Genomic DNA, 24587 nt, shown 5'->3' with positions numbered 1-24587 from the left:
TCAAATCTGGACCGATTTTCAGGAAACTTAACACTCATCATTCTAGACCTAATTCATTGCACTTGTGGCAAATTTCGAGCAAATCGGAAGATTTATAGTGACTTTGGTACACCATTTACATTAAGTCGGACGAGAATATATATGTGGGAGCTATATCTAAATCTGGACCGATTTTCAGGAAACTTGGCAGACATCATTATAGGCTCAATTCAGTGCGTTGTGCCAAATTTCGTGCCAATCGAAAGATATATAGGGACTTTGGTGCACCATTTACATTAAATCGGACGAAAATATATATGGGAGCTATATCTAAATCTGGACCGATTTTCACGAAACTTAGCACTCATCATTCCAGATCTAATTCATTACACTATGCCAAATTTCGTACAAATCGGAAGATATATAGGGACTTTGGTGCATCATTTACATAAAATCGAACGAAAATATATATGGGAGCTATATCTAAATCTGGACCGATTTTCAGGAAACTTCACACTCATTATTCTAGACCTAATACATTACACTATGCCAATTTTCGTGCAAATCGGAAGATATATAGGGACTTTTGTACACCATTTACATTAAATCGGACGAGAATATATAAGTGGGAGCTATATCTAAATCTGGAACGATTTCCAGGAAACTTGACACTATTTACCTTAAATCGGGCGAAAATATATATGGGAGCTATATCAAAATCTGAACTGATTTTTTCAATTCCAAATGGGGTTCTTCCTTGGGCCAATTAAGAGACCTATGCCAAATTTCATCCAATTCGGATCATAAATTTAACATGGACAGACGGACGGACATGCATAAATCGAATTAGAAAGAGATTCTATGCATATTCTCAAAAGGAACCATGTGTCTATCTCGTTTCCTTTTGCCTGCTACAAACATATGCACAAAGACATAATACCCTGTACCACAGTATGATAAAGGGTATAATAATTAATTATTTCAATAATTAAATATTCCTTAAATAAATTCACTTTCAAGAAGCAATCAATAAGGCGTGGATTTTTTAAAGGAATATCTTTTTCAAGAAACAATCAATATTTTTTAAAGGAATATTTTTTCAAGCCACTGTAGAAGAGGCGTGGATTTTTAAAGGAATATTTTTTCAAGAACCAATCAATAAGGTGTGAATTTTTAAAGGAATATTTTTTCAAGGACCTATAACGTGTGTATTTTTAAAGGAATATTTTTTTAAGGACCAATCAATAAGGCGTGGATTTTTAAAGGAATATTTTTTCAAGGACCAATCAATAAGGCGTGGATTTTTAAAGGAATATTTTTTCAAGGACCAATCAATAAGGCGTGGATTTTTAAAGGAATATTTTTTCAAGGACCAATCAATAAGGCGTGGATTTTTAAAGGAATATTTTTTCAAGGACCAATCAATAAGGCGTGGATTTTTAAAGGAATATTTTTTCAAGGACCAATCAATAAGGCGTGGATTTTTAAAGGAATATTTTTTCAAGGACCAATCAATAAGGCGTGGATTTTTAAAGGAATAGTTTTTCAAGGACCAATCAATAAGGCGTGGATTTTTAAAGGAATATTTTTTCAAGGACCAATCAATAAGGCGTGGATTTTTAAAGAAACATTTTTTCAAAGGACCAATCAATAAGGCGTGGATTTTTATTAAAGAAATATTTTTTCAGGGGCCAATCAATAAGGCGTGGATTTTTAAAGAAATATTTTTTCAAGGACCAATCAATAAGGCGTGGATTTTTAAAGGAAAACTTTTTCAAGGACCAATCAATAAGGCGTGGATTTTTAAAGGAAAACTTTTTCAAGGACCAATCAATTAGGCGTGGATTTTTAAAGGAAAACTTTTTCAAGGACCAATCAATAAGGCGTGGATTTTTAAAGGAATATTTTTTCAAGGACCAATCAATAAGGCGTGGATTTTTAAAGGAATATTTTTTCAAGGACCAATCAATAAGGCGTGGATTTTTAAAGGAATATTTTTTCAAGGACCAATCAATAAGGCGTGGATTTTTAAAGGAATATTTTTTCAAGGACCAATCAATAAGGCGTGGATTTTTAAAGGAATATTTTTTCAAGGACCAATCAATAAGGCGTGGATTTTTAAAGGAATATTTTTTCAAGGACCAATCAATAAGGCGTGGATTTTTAAAGGAATATTTTTTCAAGGACCAATCAATAAGGCGTGGATTTTTAAAGGAATATTTTTTCAAGGACCAATCAATAAGGCGTGGATTTTTAAAGGAATATTTTTTCAAGGACCAATCAATAAGGCGTGGATTTTTAAAGGAAAAATTTTTCAAGGACCAATCAATAAGGCGTGGATTTTTAAAGGAAAAATTTTTCAAGGACCAATCAATAAGGCGTGGATTTTTAAAGGAAAAATTTTTCAAGGACCAATCAATAAGGCGTGGATTTTTAAAGGAATATTTTTTCAAGGACCAATCAATAAGGCGTGGATTTTTAAAGGAATATTTTTTCAAGGACCAATCAATAAGGCGTGGATTTTTAAAGGAATATTTTTTCAAGGACGAGGATTTTTAAAGGAATATTTTTTTCAAGGACTTGGATTTTTAAAGGAATATTTTTTCAAGAAGCAATCAATAAGGCGTGGATTTTTAAAGGAATATTTTGTTAAGGACCAATCAATAAGGCGTGAAATATTTTTTCAAGGACGTGGATTTTTAGAGGAATATTTTTTCAAGGACTTGGATTTTTAACGGAATATTTTTTCAAGGACTTGGATTTTTAACGGAATATTTTTTCAAGGACTTGGATTTTTAACGGAATATTTTTTCAAAAAACAATAATATTTTTTCTGGGGTAAAAAGGCAGTCGAAAGGCTTTAAGGGAACCCCCCATTCTCGATTTTTTATTTTTAAGATTTTAAATGGGCTGGTAAATTAATACCAATGCTTGTTAAGGCTTGTAACTTTGCACATATATATTTGGAGGAAGTAAAATAATTTACAACAAAATTTTTTGTTGTTTTTTTGATCAAAGAAAAGTCCTTATTTTTGATGGCGGGCATGATAGCTCCCCACTGGAACATCTGCTTCGAGAAAAATGCTTTTAAAGTTTGAGAATCACTCTTGCCGTCAATTGATGCTGACACAATAAATCGTCTATATCTACAAGGGTTCTTGAGATTTTCACTTGAAATTTTGTAGGGACATTCTTGAATTAGTGAAGATTTGAATTAAATCAAAAAAAATTTTGACACCGATAATGGGGGGGGGGGGGGTTCCCCTTAAATTTCCTCTTGTCTGAAAACATATGCATTTAATAATCCATGCCCTAAAATTTGTTGTATTCCGTCATCCAACATCCAATTATTTCCATTAAAATAATTATTTTTCCAAAAGATTAATTTACTTCGGTGTGAGTGTGTTTATTAGTATCCAATTACAGATTGATATAATATTGATTTAACCCCATCAAATTAAATCCACATAATTTGAAATTATACACCTCTCTATTTTCGCCAAAAACCTCAAAATTATAAATTTTAGAAAATAAATCTAATGCATTAACATGGGATGGAAATTTTTGTCAATATGTTTTTCAGCATATTTAAACACAGAAATAGGTTATATAAATAAACACACACCATTATTATATCAACTATTATAAAAATAAGCGTTTGTTTTCCAAAAATAAATAATAACTAGTATTTAAAAATAATTTTCATAATCTTTTGTGTGGGAATTTAAGTAAATATAAAAATTTTTGTTTTAATTGCCGTTTTTGAATAAAACAAAAAGCTAAATATATATATATATATATGAGATTTTAATGTTGACATGATGTGATAGCAGTGGCGTAGCAAATACATATTTTTTAAAAGGGTATAGAAATATATGTAATTGATAAGATGCCAATAAATTAAATGCTATAGGCCCTCTGAAGATTGTTTGAGATAGCCCCCTTATATCTTGTTTCTTGCTACGCCCCTGTTGATGTTGATTGATATTTTCAATTTTTATTTTAAAAACACATAACACTTAAAATAGATTAAATTCGGTGTAACAAAATCGTGTGCTGTTAAACACGCTAGGCCACAATAGGTTAAATGCTGTTTGGGTATAGGTCAATTTTATATAATAATGTGTATTATTTCAATAACAAACTCTAAACACTTTTGAGTGAATATTTACACAATTATTTATCAACTGAGCTAATTAAAAAAAAATTCCAAAAAATCCAAAAAAACCTAAAAAACCTTAAACAAAAGGAGGGAAGATAGACAAAAACAAAAAAAAAAAAAAACCAATAAGGAAACTAGAAAAGTAGGACTGGACCGAGCTATACAAAAATCTGAACCGATTTTCGGGAAACTTAGCACACATCATTCTAGGCTTAATTCAGTACGTTATGCCAAATTTCGTGCAAATCAAAAGATGCAAAGGGACTTTGGTGGACTATTTACATAAAATCGGAAGAAAATATATATTTTAGACTTAATTCAGTACGCTATGCCAAATTTCGTGCAAATCGAAAGATATATAGGGACTTTGGTGCACCATTTACCATAAATCGGACGAAAATATATTTGGGAGCTATATCGAAATCGGGACCGATTTTTGCGAAACTTACAACACATTATTCTAGACTCAATTTAGCACGATATGCCAAATTTCGTGCAAATCGAAAGATATTTAGGGACTTTGGTGCACCATTTACCTTAAATCGGATGAAAATGTATATGGGAGCTATATCGAAATCGGGATCGATTTTTCCGAAACTTACAATACATTATTCTAGACTCAATTTAGTACGCTATGTCAAATTTCGTGCAAATCGAAGGATATATAGGGACTTTGGTGCACCTTTTACATAAAATCGGACGAATATATACATGGGAGCTATATCTAAAACTGAACCGATTTTCAGGAAACTTAGCACACATCGTTCTTGACTCAAATCAGTACACTATGCCAAATTTCGTGCAAATCAAAGGATATATAGGGACTTTGGTGCACCATTTACCTAAAATCGGACGAAGATATACATGGGAGCTATATCTAAAACTGAACCGATTTTCCCGAAACTCACCAATCATAATTTTAGACTTAATTCAGTACGCTATGCCAAATTTCGTGCAAATAAAAGGATATATAGGGACTTTGGTGCACCATTTACCTAAAATCGGACGAAGATATACATGGGAGCTATATCTAAATCTGAACCCATTTTCCTGAAACTCACCAATCATCATTTTAGACTTACTTCAGTACGCTATGCCAAATTTCGTGCAAATCGAAAGATATTTAGGGACTTTGGTGCACTATTTACCATAAATCGGACGAAAATATATATGGGAGCTATATCGAAATCGGAATCGATTTTTCCGAAACTTACAACACATTATTCTAGCCTCAATTTAGTACGCTATGTCAAATTTCGTGGAAATCGAAGGATACATAGCGACTTTGGTGCACCATTTACCTTAAATCGGACGAAAATATATATGGGAGCTATATCGAAATCGGGACCGATTTTTCCGAAACTTACAACACATTATTCTAGAATTAATTTAGTACGCTGTGCCAAATTTCGTGCAAATCGAAAGATATTTAGGGACTTTGGTGCACCATTTACCTTAAATCGGACGAAAATATATATGGGAGCTATATCGAAATCAAGACCGATTTTTCCGAAACTTACAACACATTATTCTAGACTTAATTCAGTGTGCTATGCCAAATTTCGTGCAAATCGAAAGATATATAGGGACTTTGGTGCGCCATTTACTTTAAATCGGACGGAAATCCGATATAGGCAACAGTTATGGACCAATCCTCCCGAAATTTGTCATGCAGGATAGGTGCTGGCCAATAAAGACCCCTATTGTTTTTGGTAAAAATTGGTTACTATTTAGAGGATGAAATTGACCAAATATTTAATTTTTGCCGGTTTTTCTGCACGCTCCAAGGCATGGAGAATGTGATCGGCCCAAAGATGGGATGGACCATGATGCAATAATAAGGTGATGTATCAAAACAAAAACATTTTTTTGTCTCGATTATCTGTAACATTTTTCCTTATAATATTTCAAAAATTTGGCAGCGTTGCACATCGAATTCTAGTAAAATTGACCACTTTGACAGTTAATCAGGACATCAGCTGCTCTAATTGGACTACCTATTCATTGTGCCATGGGATGGACCAAATACTTCATTTTGGTCGGTTTTTCTGCACGCTCCAGGGGTCGCTTGAAGAAGGGGATCGGCTCAAAGAATAATCATGACTGTTTTGATAGAGATCGGTAATTATTTAGCGGGTCAAATATACACTGACTTTTGTGTGAAAAAATGACAAAATTTCTATGACGTATATATTTACTCCTGAAGGACATAGATCCGAGAAGTTGATAGTATATCCAAGAGGCGTGGTTAACCATAAAATTAAATTGTCGTATGTACTCGGATGTGGGAGTAACGCTCAAATACTTACAGGTGCTAACGTATTGAGATGTTATTTAGTAACGCATTACCACACTAGAGGGCGGAAATATAGCACTGATCGCTATGAAATTTTCAGTTATGATCAAGGACAATACCTATAATTTTCGGTGATGATCATATAAAAATTTTGGGAAAGGACCGAATATCTAATTTCTTTGTTTTTTTTTCGAGTCGATCTATCGGCTACAATCATATGTCGAACATCACAACAGAAACCTCGATTAAGGGAATCTGGACAAGTAATTAGAAGAGCTGTACTAAATATTAGTAATATTTGGAAAATATGACAGTGTAAGAAGTGGTGCTGTTGACCTCTAATCGGGGTAGAGGGTGCAAATATCACGATATATGGCCCAGGCTCCGAAAAAAACATTCGCAGAAAGTTAGAGTTACGGTGTAGTTGTGTAGGGTATCGTATGTTCGGCCCCATCCGACTACACTGCTTCGTTCACAATCTAGAATCAGATTATGATAAAGCTGTCATATATATTTCGTCGATTTGCTGTAATTCGTGTGCCTACGTGTGGTGCTTAATTGACACGAAATTTTACACAGTGTTCCAATACCAAATGACGTGTATCAAATTAGCTTTATAACCATACAGATTTACATATAGCTGTCATACCTAACTTTGTCCGATTTCATATTAATTTTACACCAGAGATCCTATGATTTCCGATTTTTATATCCTTCACCATACTGTGGTACAGTGTATTATGTCTTTGTGCATATGTTTGTAACAGGCAAAAAGTAATCGAGATAGGCCCATGGTTCCATTTGAGAATATGCATATAATCACTTTCTGAGTCGATTTATGAATGCCCGTCCGTCCGCCTGTCCGTCTGTAGATGTTAAATTTTAAACAAAGTACAGGTAGCATTTATGATCCGATTTGGATAAAATTTGGCACAGCTCATTTATTTGGCCAAAGAACGGACCCCTATTGAAATTGGGAAAAATCGGATCAGATTTAGGTATAGCTCCCATATATAGTTTTGTCCGATTTTATGTAAATTGTGCACCACACTCTCTATATATCTTTCGATTTGCACAAAATTTTGCGTAGTATGCTGAATTGTGTCAAGAATGGCGTGTATTAAGTTTCCTGAAAATCGGTCCAGATTTAGATATACCTCCCATATATTTTTTCGTTCGATTTAATGTAGATGGTTTACCAAAATCCCTATTTATCTTTCGATTTGCACGGAATTAGACATAGCGTAATGAATTAGGTCTAGAATGATGTGTATTGAGTTCCCTAAATATCAGTCCAGGTTTAGATATAGCTCCCATATATATTTTCGTCAGATTTTTTTCGATTTGCACAGCATAGCGTAATGAATTAGGTCTAGAACCAGTGAGCGGAGCTTTATAGTCGGACGGGGCCGACCATATGATACCCTACACAACTTCCATGAACATCTAACTTTCTGTGGTACTACATTCTGAGCTTGGGCAATATTTCGCGAAGTTTTGCACCCTCTCCCTTAGACGTGGATTGTTTTGTGATGTTCGGCTTTCAATTGTGGCCTGTAGATCGACTCGAAAAAAAAAACAAAAAAAATTAAGTTTTCGGTCCACTTAATCCCAAAATTATTATCTGATCATCACAGAAAATTATAGGCATTGTTCTTGACCATAACTGGACCCTCATGGAACATTTCAAAGCGATCAGCGCTATATTTCCGCCCTCAAGTGTGGTAATAGGTTACTAAATAATATATGAATACGTAAGGAACTGTAAATATTTAAGTGTAACTCCCACATTCGAGTACATATGACTATAAAGTTGGTATCAATTTAAAGGTCAAGCACTCCTCTTGGGTATAATATCAACTTCTCGAGTCTATGTCCTTCAGGGGTATATCTATACGCTATAGGACACAAATTTGGTAATTTTTCACACAAAAGCCAGGGTCCATTTGACCCGCTAAATATTGACCGATCTTTATCAAGACAGACATGCATATACATTGGCCCGATCCCCTACCCCATGCAAAAATTTGTGGTGTTTGGGCCATAATTGCGGCCTCTGGAGCGACCAGAAAAACCGACAAAAATTAAGTTTTTGGTCCATTTCATCCCCTAAATATTAACCGATCTTTACCAAAAGGGGCCTTCATTGGGCCGAACCCATCCTATATGCAAAATTTCGTGAAGATTGGTCCATAACTGTGGCCTGTATCGTATTTACAAATTATAATGGACAGACGGACGGACTGACTCACATATCTAGATCGACTCAGCTAGTCGAGATATGACGATGGGTATACGTAAAGGTGGGTCTAGGACCAATATTTCGCGGCGTTACAAACTTTTGGGGCTATAATACCCTGACAACATAGTTGTGTGTGGGTTATAATGATGTGTGTTAAGTGTCGTGAAAATCGGTTCAGATTTAGATATAGCTCCTATATATCTTCTCTTCCGATTTTATGTGCACTAAAGTCTTAAAGTTTGTCCGATTGTCACACAATTTTGTACAATGAACTGGAGTTAATATAAGTTAATCTCTGGCAAGTCTCATTGAAATCGGTTCATATATATATATATATATATATATATACTATATCTATGGCAACTCTATATCTGATCAAATGAAAAATTTAGTATAGGTTGCAGAATGAATTGTTTATGCATCCATTTTCGTGTTTATGGTCCTTCAACGTCTGTTAGGATTCATCTGCTGAATATACCCAAAGTGGTGAAGGGTATCATATAGTCGGCCCCGTCCGACTTTACTACTTTCCCTACTGGTTTTTCACATAAAATGATTCATATTCATAAAAATACGAAAGGAATTCCAAATAGCCGGACGTATTAGCTTTCATATGACACCGATTTTATTACAATATCATCAGCAGTTCAAAATCCTTTTTTAAGTTTTATACCTCATTTTTGCTCTGTAGCGGAGCCTAAGATTAGTTATTTTTTATTTCATTACTTTTTGTTTTAATTCCTGGAATTTAACTTCCTAGAATTGTTCTTTTTGTTGTTGTACTTCAAAAATATATATATATATATATTCATATTCATATTATTATCGTACAATAAATCTTAATTAAATCTTGTTTACTTGATTATATATGTACACAGATACATTTATATGTATCTGTGTACATATTAATTCTATATGCTATGCCATGATATTCATATGAGCTTGTTTCATAGATATACCATGGCGTTGCATTATCCTGGAGACGTGCAATTTTGTGTATATTAAAAAATTCCTTTGAAAAATCTCGCCATATAACACACACACACATATATATCTTCATACACAATATATGTATGGTTGTGTGTCACACATAGAAAGGCATTTTGAAAAAAAAAATCAAAGAAAATCCCATGGTTAGTAGAAAATGTATACACAACTACTACATAGATAGTACAGGCAGTACACACACACAGAGTTACAGGCATATACAGACACACACACATAGACATGTAGAGAATTTGTAAAAAAAACATGATTTTTCTGCACCTGTAAACGTACCCTCCACATTCAATTGTATGGCATGACGATCGGTGCCACGTTCATTTTCCACAACCAGATAATAAGGACGTGCATCATGTTCGGTGGCATGATGGATGTGCAGCGTCGATAGATAACAGTCCTCACGTGAATCTTGTAGTAAATCATCGGCACGAAAACGGTCTGTTGGAGAGAAGAAAAGAAGAGAAAAACAAAAACGAAAAGGAAAACACACACACAGAAAGGGAGGGAAGAAAAAATGGACATGGATAGCAGTAGCGGTGATGCCACACATCACGCGATTGACAAAAGTTAAATAGATGAATGCAGGGATTGATGGATGAATGGTAAGGTAAGGTATTGGGAATGGATAAATATGTAAGGGGTTAGGTTTTAGTGTAGTGCAAAATGTATGTATGTATGTGTGTGTGTAAATAAAGGTTGGTCAATTGATTTGTATGACAGTTTTGGGAAATGCGATTTTTTTGGGAATTCATAAAAAGCATAGAAAGGATATTTCAAAATGTGATTAGAATTATGTGATATGTCATATTTATCCATATCGAGATCATGTTTAAATAATTTGTCAAAAAATTGTAATCAATTTATTTTCAGTTTTCAATTGACATAATTTCGATCCAATTCAAACAGATAAACATCCGACCAATGTGAAAAGTTTCCGAACGGTTTTTCCACAAAAATAGATGTCAGGATTTTTGCCAAAGGCGGAGGAAGGTTGAACATAGATTTCATATCACGCCATGCAAATATTTTTGTTGAACAGAACCAGTAGCCGCACCAGTAGCATCAGGATAATGATGGTCATCATCATCATGACGTTGAAAACCACCACAATTTCGATGATGAGGTTGATTGTGATTGGATTGGTGATGGTGTTCATCATTTTGATTTTTCCCAGGGATAATTATTATTCGCATTTGCGGTAGAACGTTGTGTTGCATGTATGTGGCCGCCAGAAATTCGTTAATTAGTGGTCAACATGTGGAATTATTTTTGTTATTGTTGGTGGTGGTAGTGGTGGCAATGATGGCAGCAGCGGCATTGGTGATGGTTGTGGTAGTAATGCCATGGGCACCATTGGCAGGATGTGAGTGAGTCAGGGCAATATTTGGTTACAGGCATTACATGTGTCAGTCAAACCGAAAATAACCCAAAGCATCATTTTTACCAGCATGGCCATGGCCAATACATTTGTAGTCACCATCATCGTCATCACGGAAATGTGCAAGGTTTTAAGGGCATGTGTATACATGTGTGTGTACGTTTGCGGGAATATCCACATGATTTCAATTTGAACAGCCACAATATGAAATTTAATTCGTTATAATGTGTTGGCATTTATTTAACATTTAGATTGTCATTCATTCATATCCGAATTCATTTTCAATTCACAAATTGTTGACCACCCCCAAAAAAAATACGAAAATGTTCCATCAAGCATTCAGCAGCCATTCAATAACCATGTTGTTTCATATAGTCCAACCATGTTTGAGTTACAACATTTGCGGTTCCAAAAATAACATTCGTTGTTGTCCAACATTTTGGGGGAATAGCGAAAACCGAAAAAATAAATAGAAATAGAAAAATAAAATTTAGAATTTGTTTTGATGGTGGTTTAGAAAATTTTCATTAGTGTACATCGGTGTCTGAGTGTTTGCCTTTCGACCTTACCAATAGAGGAGCCAGCATCCAAACGCAATGAACCCCATTCCCAGGCCACACGATGTGGTCGTGGATCAGCACACACCACTAATGTTAATGAGGCTGGATCACCTCTCTTCACCATCACTGTGTGCATGGAGGGGTGTAAACGCAAAACTTGTGGAGCACCTGAAATGCAAAGACAGAGAAAATGGAAATAAATGTTAATATTGAAAATAAAAAAAAAAAATGTTTTTATTATAAATTAGTAGATGCACAAAAAGGGTATAAGACCCTTACCCTCAACGGCCAATGGAAAAATCTCAATTAAATTCAAAGCAATTGTAGGTATGTGGATTAATTATCCATCGCTACAGCAAAAATCTGCTTCGAATAGGACTGTTTCTAGAATGAAGACAAATGTCCAACTTTGACAAATTTGAATTTAATTCGCATATGCAAGTTTCGCATCAGGGTGGAATAAATACAAGATATCAACATACGACCTTTGTAAAGCCACATAGCCCAATATGCCTGATGAGCCGCTTAACCAACGGCGAAACGCGTCGCATAATGGTGGGTACATAGGTTCTTCTCCTGGCTTTCCTTTTTATTGCAATACTTCGATCATTGAGTTCTACTCGAAGTAGTATAAATAATCACTTAAAAATTACTTTTAAATGATCACTACTCTCTAATAGCCCTTACAAGGCAAAATTCAAATACAAATATATATATATATATATATATATATATATATATTTTAATTCTTCATGAAAATATTCTTTAAAGTTCCGAGAGCCCATGGTAAAAGTTCATTATTTTTAAATCTACGTTCTCATAGTCATTGGATTTTTTTGTAATCTACGGTCTGATAGTCCCTGGAAAATTATTATATTTAAAATACACGGACAGATAGTGCTTGAAAAATATATTTTTTTAAAAAAAATCTATAAACTTTTCGCTCTGATAGTCCTTGAAACAAATTTTTTTACAAAATCCAAACTCTGATAGTCCCTGAAAAAAATATATATTTATAGAATAGTCTGATCGTCCCTAGAAAATATTCTTTAAAAAGGCTTTAATAGTCCCTGAAAATATTCTGCATTTTTATACCCTCTACCATAGTATGGAGGGTATATTAATTTTGTCATTCCGTTTGTATCTCAACGAAATATTCATTTCCGACACTATAAAGTATACATATTCTTGATCAGGGTAAAATTCTAAGACGCCATGTCCGTCCGTCTGTTGTAATCACGCTATATTCTGAAGGAATTGAGATAGAGTACTGAAATTTTGCATAGGGTTGTCTTTTGTCTGCAGGCAGGTCAAGTTCGAAGATGGTATATCGGTCCACGTTCAGGCATAGCTCCCATATAAGGGTACCACAAAATTTTCGGTATTTTGGGGTTCTTGAGCGCGTTTTTCAACCGAATTCGCTGAAATTTGCTGTATTGAGTTCTTGTTGGGTACTTAAATTAAAAAATTATAAATATAGGTCCATTTTTTCTGGTAGCCCCCATATAATGGTACCTCCAATTTTCAGTATTTTGGGGACTTTGATCGTATTTTTCCGCCGAATTAGCTGTAATTTGGTGTTTTGAGTTCTTAATAGGTCCCAAATCTCTCCACAAAAAAATTATAAATATGGGTCCATTTTTCTGATAGCCCCCATATAAGGGTACCACTAATTTTCGGTATTTTGGGGTTCTTGCGCTTTTTTCAACCGAATTTACTGCAAATTGGTATTTTGTAATCGTATATGGTACCAAATCTCCCTACCAAAAATTATTAATATTCGCCCCCATTTTGGGGTAGTATGTATGGAGGGTATATTAAATTTTTTATATTAAAATGGTTACATGATTTGTTCCGCATTTTGAGTTTGGTTCTAAGACTCTTATGTAATCATTTCACCTGCGGAGGATATCGAGATAAAAAAGTAGAACGTTAGGTTCGATAATGAACTATAACCCGCATTTAGACCTAGTCCCTGTATGAAGGTTCCAGAAGAAGTGGACCGATATTCCCCATCTTCGAATTTGAACTAAGATTGGAAGAAATAATAAGGTGGACAAAGTTTGGATGAAATCTAAATTGTTTGAAACGTATTTGGTCCAAAGAAATATGGGGTCTAGAACCAATATTTCGATTAGCCACAGTGTATAATTATCCATTAAAAATTACTGATTTTTTTATTATGGTTTACATAATCCCTTTTTAGAAATGTCGGTATAGGCCCACTTTTTGGTATGTACCCTATATTTTCATTTCTAGCTTTTTCACTTGTTATAGTCATTGGAAAATATAAAAAAACGAGTAAGGAAAGTAATAAAGTCAGACTTGGCCGAATATATGATACCCTTCACCACTTTGGGTATATTGTAGATATTTATCCTTATAATTGCATGCCAATGTTCCCTCGAATCTGAATCGACTTTCACGAAATTTAATTATTCTAGACTCAATTCATTACGCTATGCCTTATTTCGTGCAAATCGAAGGATATATAGAGGTGCACTATTTACATAAAATCGGACGAAAATATATATGGGAGCTGTATATAAATCTGAACCGATGTTCATGAATTTTAACACACACCATATTCGATTTAATTCCGTACGCTATGCCAAGTTTCGTGCAAATCGAAAGATATTTAGGGACTTTGGTGCACCATTTCCCTTAAATCGGAACAATGTATATATATATATATATATATATATTTATGGAGCTATATATAAATCTGGAACGATTTTCACGAAACTTAGCACACATCGTTCTAGACTTAATTCGGTACGCTGTACCAAATTTCGTGTAAATCGAAGGACATATAGGTACACTGGTATACCATTTACATTAAATCGGACGAAAATATATACGGGAACTTTATCTACAGCTGAACCGATTTTCACGAAACTTGACACACATTATTCTAGACATAATTCAGTACGCTATGCCATATTTCGTGCAAATCGAAGGATATATGAGACTTTCGTGGACTATTTACATAAAATCGGACGAAAATATATAATATATCTAAATCTGAACCGATTTCCACGAAACTTAACACACATTATTATAGACATAATTCGGTACGCTATGCCAAATATATAAGGACTTTGGTGCACTATTTACCTAATTCCCAATTTCAATAGAGTTCGTCCTTGGGCCAAACAAATGAGCTGTACCAAATTTCATCCAAATCGGATTATAAATGCGATCTGTACTTTGTTTACAATATAACACCAACAGACGGACAGATGTACGGACATGCATAAATCGACTCAGAAAGTGATTCTATGCATATTCTCAAAAGGAACCATGTGTCAACTTCGTTACCTTTTGCTTGTTACAAACATATGCACAAAGACATAATACCCTGTACAACAGTGTGGTGAAGAGTATAAAATACTACTCTTTAATAGTTCCTTAGAACAATATGCTTCATAAAATCTGCGCTCAGATAGTCCTTGGAAAAACATGTTTCTTAAATTGATACCAATTACATGGTCGTATGTACTCAGATGTGGGAGTTACACTTAAACATTTACAGGTGCTTACGTATTCAGATATTATTTAGTAACCCTATACCACACTAGAGGGCGGAAATATAGCGCTGATCGCTTTAAAACGTTCCATGAAGATCCAGTTATGGTCAAGGATAAAGCCTATAATTTTCGGTGACGATCATATAATTAGATTGTGATGAAGTGGACCGAAAACTTGATTTTTAGTGTTTTTTCGAGTCGATCTATAGGCTCCAATGGGAATTAGAAGATCACAACACAAGGGATGGGAATCTGGACAAGTAATTAGGAGGGCTGTACTGAACATTAGTAATAATTGTCGGCTTCTAGTTGGTCCAGATGGTTCAAATATCGCGAAATAATGCCAAAGCTCAGAATATAAATCCACAGAATGTTAGTTTTTCGTGGAAGTTGTGTATGGTATCATATGGTCGGCCCCGTCCGACTATACTGCTCCGCTCACTGGTATTTATAAAATCTTCGTTCTGATAGTGTTTGGGGAATATTATTTATAGAATCTATACACTGATGTTCCTCGGAAAATTTTTTCTAGAAAATTTAATTCCCCTTAGTCCTTAGGAAGTATTATCAAAAAAATAGATACAAAAAGCACTTGGAAAATATTCTCATAGAAAATGTAGGCTTGATAGTCCATGGGAAATAATAAAAACAAAGTGAGTGGAACAGTATTGCCGGATGGGTCCGACCAAAAGATACCCTACACAACTACCACTGAATTATATTTTTCTGCGAGTACGGGAAATATTTTGCAATATTTGCATCCTCTTGACCAGTTAGAGGTCAACAACTCCTCTTTCTTATTCTATTCCGATTCATGTTTTCCTGGAGAGAACGCCTTAAGATTCAAATGTTGTTTTTTTACACACAAAAGTCTGGGCTCATTATAATTAGATGTTCAGTCTCGACTTCCCCCTTGTAAAATTTGTTATTTTTGTTTTGAAATAGAAGGACTAGAAAAATCCACTTCATCTCAAAATATCTGATCATCATCCAAACTTGTAAGCGTTGTCCTTGAGCATAACCGGAAGTTCATATGTGTTTTTATGAAGACTCCCACTTCTCACTTGCCAAATTTTGCAGTTTTTCACACAAAAGTCTGGATTATATGTTTTGCTAAATATTGTCTGATTATCATGGGCCATATTTATTCCATGGTCAGATCCCTTTCTTCTTGTTAAATTTCGTTCGGATCATAATTGTGGAAAAAAAGAAAAAAATAATGTTTTTGGACCATATTAACCGTTCATTACCATCCTTGGCCAAAACCAGTCCTAGATGCCAAATTTCGTGACGATTGGTTAATACGGCCGGACACAAATCTAAATCGACTAGACTAGTCGAGATATGACTAAAAAAAGTCGAAATGTGACTAACAAACTTTTGGAGCATACACAACATATTTTTGAAGGGTATAAAAATTAGACTCTGATAGTCCTTGAAAAAATATTTTTAAAACAAGTAAGAACGTCATTCGGACAAGCCAAACTGTTTTTGTGCCCTCCACAACGAGTTGGCCCTTTTAAATTCCTGTAATCGTTCAAGATCTTTATAAATTTTTTGGTAGGAAGACTTAAAATCAAATGAGAAACACAATAGAGTCAATTCGTTTAGAAACGTGACCAATCTCCCCAAAAATACCGACAAATGGGGGGTAACGTTATATGTGGCTTTGAATTTTTGCATATACATGGTTATTGTTCCTAGGGTGTTTGGTATTGAAAATGGAATATATTGGTCTACGTTTTACTATAGGCTTTGCCCAACCCAACCGCCTAAACCTCATTGAATTTTCGTCTCTATTCTTCTTTCAGGTAATACCTCACAATGGTTGGTCCACCTTAAAACCAGTATTATGGCTATCTTGCATATATCGATGCAATAAACCAGTAAGGAAAGTCGAACGAATATCCTTCACAATTTTCGGTATATAGAATATATGCTCCTAAGTTTTTTATTGAAACAGTCATAAAAGGTCTGTATCTTATCCAATTCATAAGTTGTATGAACTATTGTGGAATCGGAAGCTATATCTAAACCTAAATCGATTTTCTCAAATTTCCAATAAAGTTTATCCTTAGTTTATACAAAAGAGCTTTTATCTCAGATCAACTTAATTTTGTACACCACAAAACGTCGATCTAATATTCAGACCAAAGGTAGTGCCTAACTGTTCACTCCTACCCTATGAATTGTTATAATTTTGAAATCTTCCCGATTAAATTGATTCTTATTTTGGATATGGTAATATTTTTTACCAAGCCTATAAACATTTCGAAGATAATGTCTGATTACCGACACCTTCAGTTACAACCGACATACATATGACCAATAATTTAATAAATATTTTACATAAATTATTTTTTTAAGATTTGCCAGCAGATATTTAAATGCTGGGACTTCTAGATGTATTCGAGTATATTTTGGAATAGACATATCCTGAAATTAATTCCATTATCTAGTATTTGAAAAAAAAATCTCCCTTTAGAGGTATTTAAATTTTTCTATTGAAGTTTTAATAATTGAAATTCATTATGCCTCTTTTATTCATTTGCCAATAAAAAATTAAATTTAAAATTTTATTCAGCTACCTTTTCAGCCCTCCCATTTCTAACACAACATTTCCCAATATAATAAAATAATGTTCTTAAACAAAATAAAACATGGCAGAACTAATAACATTTGTAAATTAAAAACCATTAAATCTCCAACAAACTTTTTGTACAATGTTCTTTTTTTTCTACTGCTTCTACTGTATTTTCATTACAAACAGCATTTTAAATTTCAATAATATTTCGTTTCCAGTTAAAATACTAAGAACTTTCTCTGTTGGTGTGTGAGTGTGTGAGAGCGCACGGTGGTACATCGTTTTCACATTTCTTTATTAAATTTCCATGGAAATACATAAGTAAAGCATGGCATTTCATTCATTACATTTTATTCGCTGTCCATTACCACGCCGTGCCACCCACCCCCTTGACACGCAGCCACTTAACATTCACATGGACATAAACACACACACGCGCACGCAGATATTTGCACATTCATCTGTTATTTCAATTATTTTCGTTTCAATTTTTTTTGTTTTTTTTTTTTTTTTTGAACTTACCAACAACTTGCAATGAAACCGGATCCGATATGGCCACTCGTTCCTGGCCATTGATGTAATTTGTGGCATGGCATTCATATTCACCTTGATAGTCGTATGTCACGTTGTCGATAACCAAACGTGGTTCATTGCCACGTTCCACATATTTAGAGCCATGGGAAATGCTGTAGCGAGAAAAAAATAAAGAGAGGGAGAAGGGAAAATTATAATAACTATGTTTTACAATGAAGAGAATTGACATAATTTTTTCAAAAGACCGATGTGGATCCAAATTTCTCCTTAAAAACAAAAAAAAAACAAGTGAAAAAGGCGTTAAGTTCGGCCGGGCCGAACTTTGGATACCCTCGACCATAGGTATACTAACCAAATACAAATTTCAGCAATTTTTAATGGATATTTTTCCTAAAAACCCCAGAAAGTGGTGCGATATTGACAACGCATTGTAGGATGCAGTTAAGATGTCTTCAAAATATATAATATAGTCATAGTAATATAAGGTCATCACCAATATACACAGGTTTTATTTCGGCCTAATTGGTAACAGATATAGCTCAATTTCGTAATTAACATTTTAGCTTCAGAATACAATTCTTTGCGCTAAATATTAAAAATCCCGAAAATCGGCAGGTATTATTATATGGGCGCTAGGCCTAAATGTGGACTATAGTTCATCGTTCTCGATATCCTCCGCAGGTGAAATAGTTAAGTTAAAACCAAACCCAAGACGCGGAACAAATCAGATAACTATTTTAATATAAAAACCAGTAAGGAAAATAGTAAAGTCGAACTGGGCCGACTATATGATACCCTTCACCACTTTGGGTATATTCTACATATGTATCCTACATATGTATCGTTGCACTGTTTAAAATTTAATCACACCCATTGATTACTTAGTGTACAATTAACATAAATAAGTCGAAATTATATACGAAAGCTACATTATATTTATATCTGAACCGATTTCAAGCCAACCTGTCAGAGATTAATTTATATTAACTTCAGTACGTTTTGTCAATCCACCTACCTATGGATCTCTAGTGCACAATTTACTTAAAACCGGACCTAAAATCGGCCGAAACTGTATATGGGGGCTATATCTAAATCTGAACCGGTTTTCACGAAACTTAGCACACATCATTCCAGACCTAATTAATTAGGCTATACCAAATTTCGTGCAAATCGAAATATATATAGGGGCTTTGGTACACCATTTACTTTAAATCGGTCGAAAATATACATGGGAGCTTTATCTAAATCTGGGCTGATTTTCAGGAAAATTGGCATACATCATTCTAGACCTAACTCATTACGCTGTGCCAAATCGAAAGATATTTAGGGACCTTGGTACCCTATTTACCTTAAATCAGACGAAAATATATATGGGAGCTATATCTAAATCTAAACCGATTTTCATGAAACTCACCACACATCATTCTAGACCTTATTCAGTAGGCTATGCCAAATTTCGTGCAAATCGAAATATATATAGGGACTTTGGTACACCATTTACCTTAAATCGGGTGAAACTATATATGGGAGCTATATCTAAATCTGAACCGATTTTCACGAAACTTAGCGCACGTCATTCTAGACTTAATTCAATACGCTATGCCAAAATTCGTGCAAATCAAATGCTTTTCAGGGACTTTGGTGCACCATTTACCTAAAACCGGCCGAAACTGTATATGAGAGCTATATCTAAATCTGAACCGATTTCCACGAAACTTAGCACACATCATTGTAGACCTAATTCAGTAGGCTATACCAAATTTCGTGCAAATCGAAAGATATATAAGGACTTTAGTACACCATTTACCCTAAGTCGGACGAAAATATATATGGGAGCTATATCTAAATTCGAACCGATTTTCCCCAATTTCAATAGGGTTCGTCCTTGGGCCAAATAAGTGAGTTGTGTCAAATTTCATCCAAATCGGATCATAAATTCGACCTGTACTTTGTTTACAATTTAACATCGACAGACGGACGGACGGACATGCATAAATCGACTCAGAAAGTGATTCTATGCATATTCTCAAAAGGAACCATAAGGCAATCTCGATTACTTTTGCCTGTTACAAAAATATGCACAAAGACATAATACCCTGTACCACAGTGTGGTGATGGGTATAAAGAGGGTTATATGGGGACTACCCCTAAAAGGGTTGAATATTAATAATTTTTGGTACAAAATACCAAATTTCAGCGAGTTCGTTTGAAAAACGCGCTCAAGAACCCCCAAAATACCGAAATTGGGGGGTACCCTTATATGGGAGCTATGCCTAAACGTGAACCGATAAAGCTCATGTTCAAACCTGCCTGCAGACAAAAGCAAAATTTTGGCGATCTATCTCAATTCGTTTAGACGCTAGAGTGATTACAACAGACAGATACCCTTCACCATACTATGGTGGAGGGTATAAAAAAATCGAGGATGTTTTTTAAAAAGTATTTTTTTCAAGTAGCCAGTAAGCCATGGATTTTGTAAAGAATATTTTTTCAAGTAGCCAACAAGGCGTGTATTTTTTCAAGTAGCCAACAAGGAGTGGATTTTTTAAAGAATATTTTTTCAAGGCTACAATAAGGCATGTTTTTTTTTGAAAAATCAAGGCTACAATAAGGCGTGGATTTTTTAAAGAATATTTTTTCAAGTACCCAACAAGGCATGGATTTTTTTAAGAATATTTTTTTTCAAATACCCAAAAAGGCATGGATTTTTTTAAAAAAAATTTATTTTTTTAAGTAGCCAACAACAAGGCCTGGATTTTTTTAAAGAATATTTTTTTAGTAGCCAACAACATGGCGTGGATTTTTTAAAGAATATTTTTTGGTAACTCTCCTTCACGTAGTTTGGGACATATATATAAATTGTATTTATATATTCAGTAATAACTTGAAATATTACTTCAATTTTGTTTTTATTTATTTCGCTGTTGTTGTTGTTATTCACTTCGTGTAGTTATTATTATTGTTGCAAATGAAAGTGTCTGTTGTTTTAGGTCTTGTGACTTCCCCCTAACCCCCTTCAAATTCATCCTTTTTATTCAATACTTTTTCGGTTGATGATTTAGGTTCAGCTCACGTATGAAAAACAATGACAAGCGTAAAGTTGTTACAATATGAGTGAAATATGAACAAGTTGTTGTTCACGTCTCTCCTGTCGCCTGACAAAGTATGCCAGTGTCAGTGGTGATATTCGAGTAGCAGGATGACGATGAGGTTGATAGTGATTGGAATGGTGATGATTGTGATGAGCATAGATATATTCTTAACTGGGTTTGGTGCGAAAAAAAAAAGAACGAACATGGCTTTAACTACATAGCTTATTTGCCCACTTACTCATTCGCCGGAGTTCTCTAATATCTATGTATGTACTAGGCAACAATCGTGTTCTATGGTAGGACAATGGCTGATAGATATGCTGCAGCACATCACGTAAATTATTCAAACATCCTGACTGGAAATGTGTTGCAGTAGAAAAAGAAATACTGTTTGATTTCAACTTAATTTGCAACACCAGAAAAACAACGGAAGGATGCTGGGGGTTTAGCTAGCTTGCCACCCGGCTACCTACGAGGTGCGTGGGTATAATCACATGGAATACCTATATTTATGCAGATGGAAAAATGGAGGATACCAGGGGGAATTTGAGGAAACTTTAAAGCTTTTAAGGGAATATTTTTATAGGCTGGTTTTTGAACGAAATATTTTTTCAAAGACCAAAAAACAGATTGGATTTTTTAAAAACTAGTATTTCAAGTCTACCAGAAACCGTGGATTTTTTAAAGAATATTTTTTTCAACTACCAAAATTTCCATTTTTAAAGAATAATTTCTCAAGGTGCAAATAAGGTGCGTATTTTTTAAAAATATTTTTCAAAGAGCAACATTTTTTTATTTTTGAATAATATACTTTCAAGCCTACAATAATACGTGTATTTGTAAAGATTATTTTTGAAGCATGAAAGGGGAGTGGATCTTTTAAAGAATATTTTATGTCGAGATATATTCTTCTATTGGAAATTTTATGCCTCAATTGCCTCTGAGTTTTTTTTTGTAGAGAAATCAACCTCAAGTGAACTGAGATCTCCGATATTGCTATTGTGGAAAAGGCGCCCAAGCACGGGTCGCAGATTTGCATCTAATAATAACCGTCAAATTAACAGAGGTATTATATATAAGGTTCCCCAGAGAATGGTCTCAAACAATCGGACAGGCAAAAATGGAATAAAGGTAATCGTAACGTATACTTATTGTCAATACACATATGCATAGGAGAACCCATAAACCAAAAAAGGACAAGCAGAACGTGGATAACCAAAAAAAAAAAAAAAAAAAAATCTGAAAAAAATCAATGCAAGGCGACCGGAAGCTCATGCATTTTTATCCCCTTCACTATTAAGTGGAGTGTATGAAGGGAGTCTCTATAGACGACCAGAAGGGAGTCTCTATAGACGACCAGGAGGGAGTCTCTATAGACGACCAGGAGGATTCTCTATAGACGACCAGGAGGGAGTCTCTATAGACGACCAGGAGGGAGTCTCTATAGACGACCAGGAGGGATTCTCTATAGACGAGCTGAATGGAGTCTTTATAGATGAGCTAAAGGGAGTCTCTATAGACGAGCTGAAGGAGTCCTCCATAGACGAGCTGAAGGATTCCTCTATAGACGAGCTGAAGGAGTCCTCTATAGACGAGCTGAAGGGAGTCTATATATACGACCAAAGGTAGTCTCTATAGACGACCTAAAGGGAGTCTTTATAAACGAGCTGAAGAGAGTCTATATAGACGAGTTATACTGAACCTACACAGAAGAAGTGAAGCAGGGAATCTTTGAACAGATGTTTTATAGACACTCTGATGGGAGTGTTTAAGATAAATTGAAGTCAGTATTTCCAAAACAGGAGCTAAAGAGATTCTGTCTGAAGGGTCATGGATGTTTTATAGAGACTCGGAAAAACTATAGGTTTTATATAGAATATTTCAAAAGTCGTGCACTTTTTGGAGGCGATTTGAAGTGTCATGGCGTATGTATAAGTTAACTGATGGGCTAGGGCTAAGACAAGCTAAGGTCTACGGATCAAAAGAGAAGCAGAATGGCTGCATCCAATTTCCATCAATTTTAACAAAACGCAATAACTTCATTCAAGTCTCAATTTGATACGTTGTGCAAAATTTCGTGTTAATCGGACAAACATTAGAAGTTTGCTGTACCATTTGTCTTAAATTGGAAGAAAATATATATGGGAGCTATATATCTATATCGCACACATCATTCTACACCTAATTCAGTACGTTGTGCCAAATTTCGTGCAAATTGAAATAAGTATAGGGACTTTGGTACATCATTTACATTAAATCGGACGAAAATATATATGGGAGCTATATCTAAATCTGAACCGATTCTTATGAAACTTAGCACACATCATTCTACGCCTAGCTCAGTACGTTGTGCCAAATTTCGTGCAAATCGAAAGGTATTTAGGGACTTTTGTACACCTTTTACATTAAATCGGACGAAAATATATATGCGAGCCGTATCTAAATCTGAACCGATTGTTCTCAATTTCAATAGGGTTCGTCCTTGGGCCAAATAAGTGACCTATGCCAAATTTCATCTAATTCCGATTATAAATGCGACCTGTATTTTGTTTACAGTTTAACATGGACAGACGGACGGACAGACAGACAGACATGCATAAATCGACATCGAAAGTGATTCTATGCATATTCTCAAAAGGCACCATGTGTCTATCTCGTTTCCTTTTTGCTTGTTACAAACATATGCACAAAGACATAATACCCTGTACCACAGTGTGGTGAAGGGCCCTTAAAAATATTTTTTGAAGACAACAATAAATCGTGGATTTTCAAAAACAAAATTTTTTTAAAGCCAATATTTATATCCTACACAACTATGTTGTCGGGGTCTGTAGCTTTGTGCAGCCCCAAGATTTTGTAACGCCGCGAAATATTCGTATCAACCCACCTTTAAGTATAGCGATCGTCATATTTCGACTAACTGAGTCGATCTTGACATATGTGTCCGTAGGATCCGTTCGTCCGTTATATTACCAATTATCATTTTTTGAACACGGATCCAGGCAACAGTTATGGACCGATCTTTGCGCGAAATTTTGCATGTCAGATCGGTTCTCGCCAATAGAGAGCCCCTATTGTTTTAGGAAATAATAGGTTAATATTTAGGGGATCGATGGACGAAGACCTTTTATATCGGGTTTGCTGGTCACTCCAGAGGCTGCGATTATAGCTCAAACACCGCGAATTTTTAGTGGAGGAGATGGGCAGAAGAATAGTGGCGATTAGTAG

General features: G+C 34.7%; 1 protein-coding gene across 1 annotated transcript; it reads right to left on the bottom strand.

The window, feature by feature from the left end:
- Nucleotides 1-9945: 9945 nt before the first annotated feature.
- LOC133323676 (uncharacterized) lies at nucleotides 9946-18414 on the bottom strand (the record flags this gene model as incomplete). Its single annotated transcript, XM_061532595.1, has 3 exons — nucleotides 18256-18414; nucleotides 11629-11787; nucleotides 9946-10119 (listed from the first exon to the last, which is right to left on the bottom strand). Coding segments are annotated over exons 2-3 (301 nt in total), but the record flags the coding sequence as incomplete, so codon positions are not given.
- Nucleotides 18415-24587: the final 6173 nt, after the last annotated feature.

This window comes from Musca vetustissima, unplaced genomic scaffold (genome assembly GCF_032173495.1).
Source record: "Musca vetustissima isolate MV318-11 ecotype Yass unplaced genomic scaffold, APGP_CSIRO_Mvet_v1 utg47084, whole genome shotgun sequence".
Taxonomy (NCBI): Eukaryota; Metazoa; Arthropoda; class Insecta; order Diptera; family Muscidae; genus Musca; species Musca vetustissima.
Note: the sequence above shows the minus strand (reverse complement) of the source record. Positions and strands in the feature narration are given on the sequence as shown.